Below are 1,584 nucleotides of genomic sequence, written 5' to 3'. Positions count from 1 at the left end.
ACACACTCACACACATCTACACACCTGCTCATCAGATACACACACATCTACACACCTGCTCATCATACACAATCACACACATCTACACACCTGCTCATCAGATACACACTCACACTCCGATGCGCAGCACCAGGGGCAACTCGGGGTTCAGGGTCTTGCCCAAGGACACTTCGAAAATGACTGCAGGGGCGGGGATCGAACCACCAACCTTCCCATTGGCATGCAACCGCTCTACCACTGAGCCACAGCCACAGCCGCCCCCCAGCAGAACTTTTACTGGACGATGCTAACTGATGCTAACTTATGCTAACTACGTGTTGTGTCTGATTAAACAGTCTGCGACTGGCTCTTCTGAACGAGGCGAAGGAGGTGCGTGCGGCGGGGCTGCGGGCGCTGCGTTACCTCATCAGAGACACCAGCGTGCTGCAGAAGGTCCTCCGGCTGCAGGTGGACTATCTCATCGCCAGGTGAGTCTTGGGAGTGACTTGTCATTCGCTGGTTGGGGTTAGAAGAAGAAGGACGTGACTAATTGTCTCTGTGTTCAGATGCATCGACATCCAGCAGAGCAACGAGGGCGAGAGGACTCAGGCGCTCAGGCTCGTCAGAAAGGTAACGCCACAGCTTTGTTGGGGTTTCATACCGTTGAAAAGCCTCAGATACGGGTCTACGCACTGATCTAATACTACATAACACTAGGGACAGAAACACACACACACACACACACACACACACACAAATATAGAGACACACAGACACACACACACAGAAACACACACACACACACAAATATAGAGACACACAGACACACACACACACACATAAGCATGCACACACATTGAAACACAGACACACATTTAAACACACACACACTAAGTATTTTTGTTATCCAATAATCTGCCAATTATTTTGTAGATAATTTATAGTTTTTTCTATAAAATCAATCCAACTGAAACATTTCAATCCCAGTTACTGTCAAGTCCCAACGGGATATCTTTGAATATCTTGTTTTGTCCAAGAAAAACAATATATTTAGTTTTTCATGACATAAAACAGAAAGGAGCAGATGCCTCCATATTTGGGGGGGCTGAAGAACCGAATTTCTTTTTACATTTCTGCATGAAAAACTATTAATTATCAAAATAGATGGCGATGATTCTTCTGTTGCTGCTCTCGACAGAAGATAGTTTTGTCTCTGCCTCCGTATGACGACTCATGTCTAACCTCCCCCCCCCCCCCAGATTATCACCGTCAACGCCATGCTGTTCCCCTCCTCTGTTGCTAACTCCCTCATCGCCGTGGGAACGGATGGACTTCAGGAGAGAGACCGCATGGTCCGCGCAGCCATCGCCATCGTATGTGAGCTCGGTGAGTTCCTGGACATTAGGGATGTCTCGGAGACATTAAAGGGGAACTTATTATTCTAAGTGTGTGACAACATTATGGGATGGATCCCTACAGAGATAGACCTTTTATTAAAGCGTAAGATCCTTTTAGTTTAACATGAAACCGAAATCACCATCACCAAACCCACCAGACTCCATGTAAATAATCACTACTTTTAGTGTGTATAGAGCAGCATATCTC

At 46.5% G+C, this 1,584-nt stretch overlaps 1 protein-coding gene across 1 annotated transcript; it reads left to right on the top strand.

Moving 5' to 3' along the window:
* Nucleotides 1-335: 335 nt before the first annotated feature.
* On the top strand, nt 336-1,365 carry LOC117941289 (rapamycin-insensitive companion of mTOR-like; the record flags this gene model as incomplete). Its single annotated transcript, XM_034866356.1, has 3 exons — nt 336-467; nt 546-609; nt 1,239-1,365. Coding segments are annotated over 3 exons (323 nt in total), but the record flags the coding sequence as incomplete, so codon positions are not given.
* Between the last annotated feature and the right edge of the window lie 219 nt (nt 1,366-1,584).

This window comes from Etheostoma cragini, unplaced genomic scaffold, assembly GCF_013103735.1.
Source record: "Etheostoma cragini isolate CJK2018 unplaced genomic scaffold, CSU_Ecrag_1.0 ScbMSFa_484, whole genome shotgun sequence".
NCBI classification, from domain to species: domain Eukaryota; kingdom Metazoa; phylum Chordata; class Actinopteri; order Perciformes; family Percidae; genus Etheostoma; species Etheostoma cragini.
Note: the sequence above shows the minus strand (reverse complement) of the source record. Positions and strands in the feature narration are given on the sequence as shown.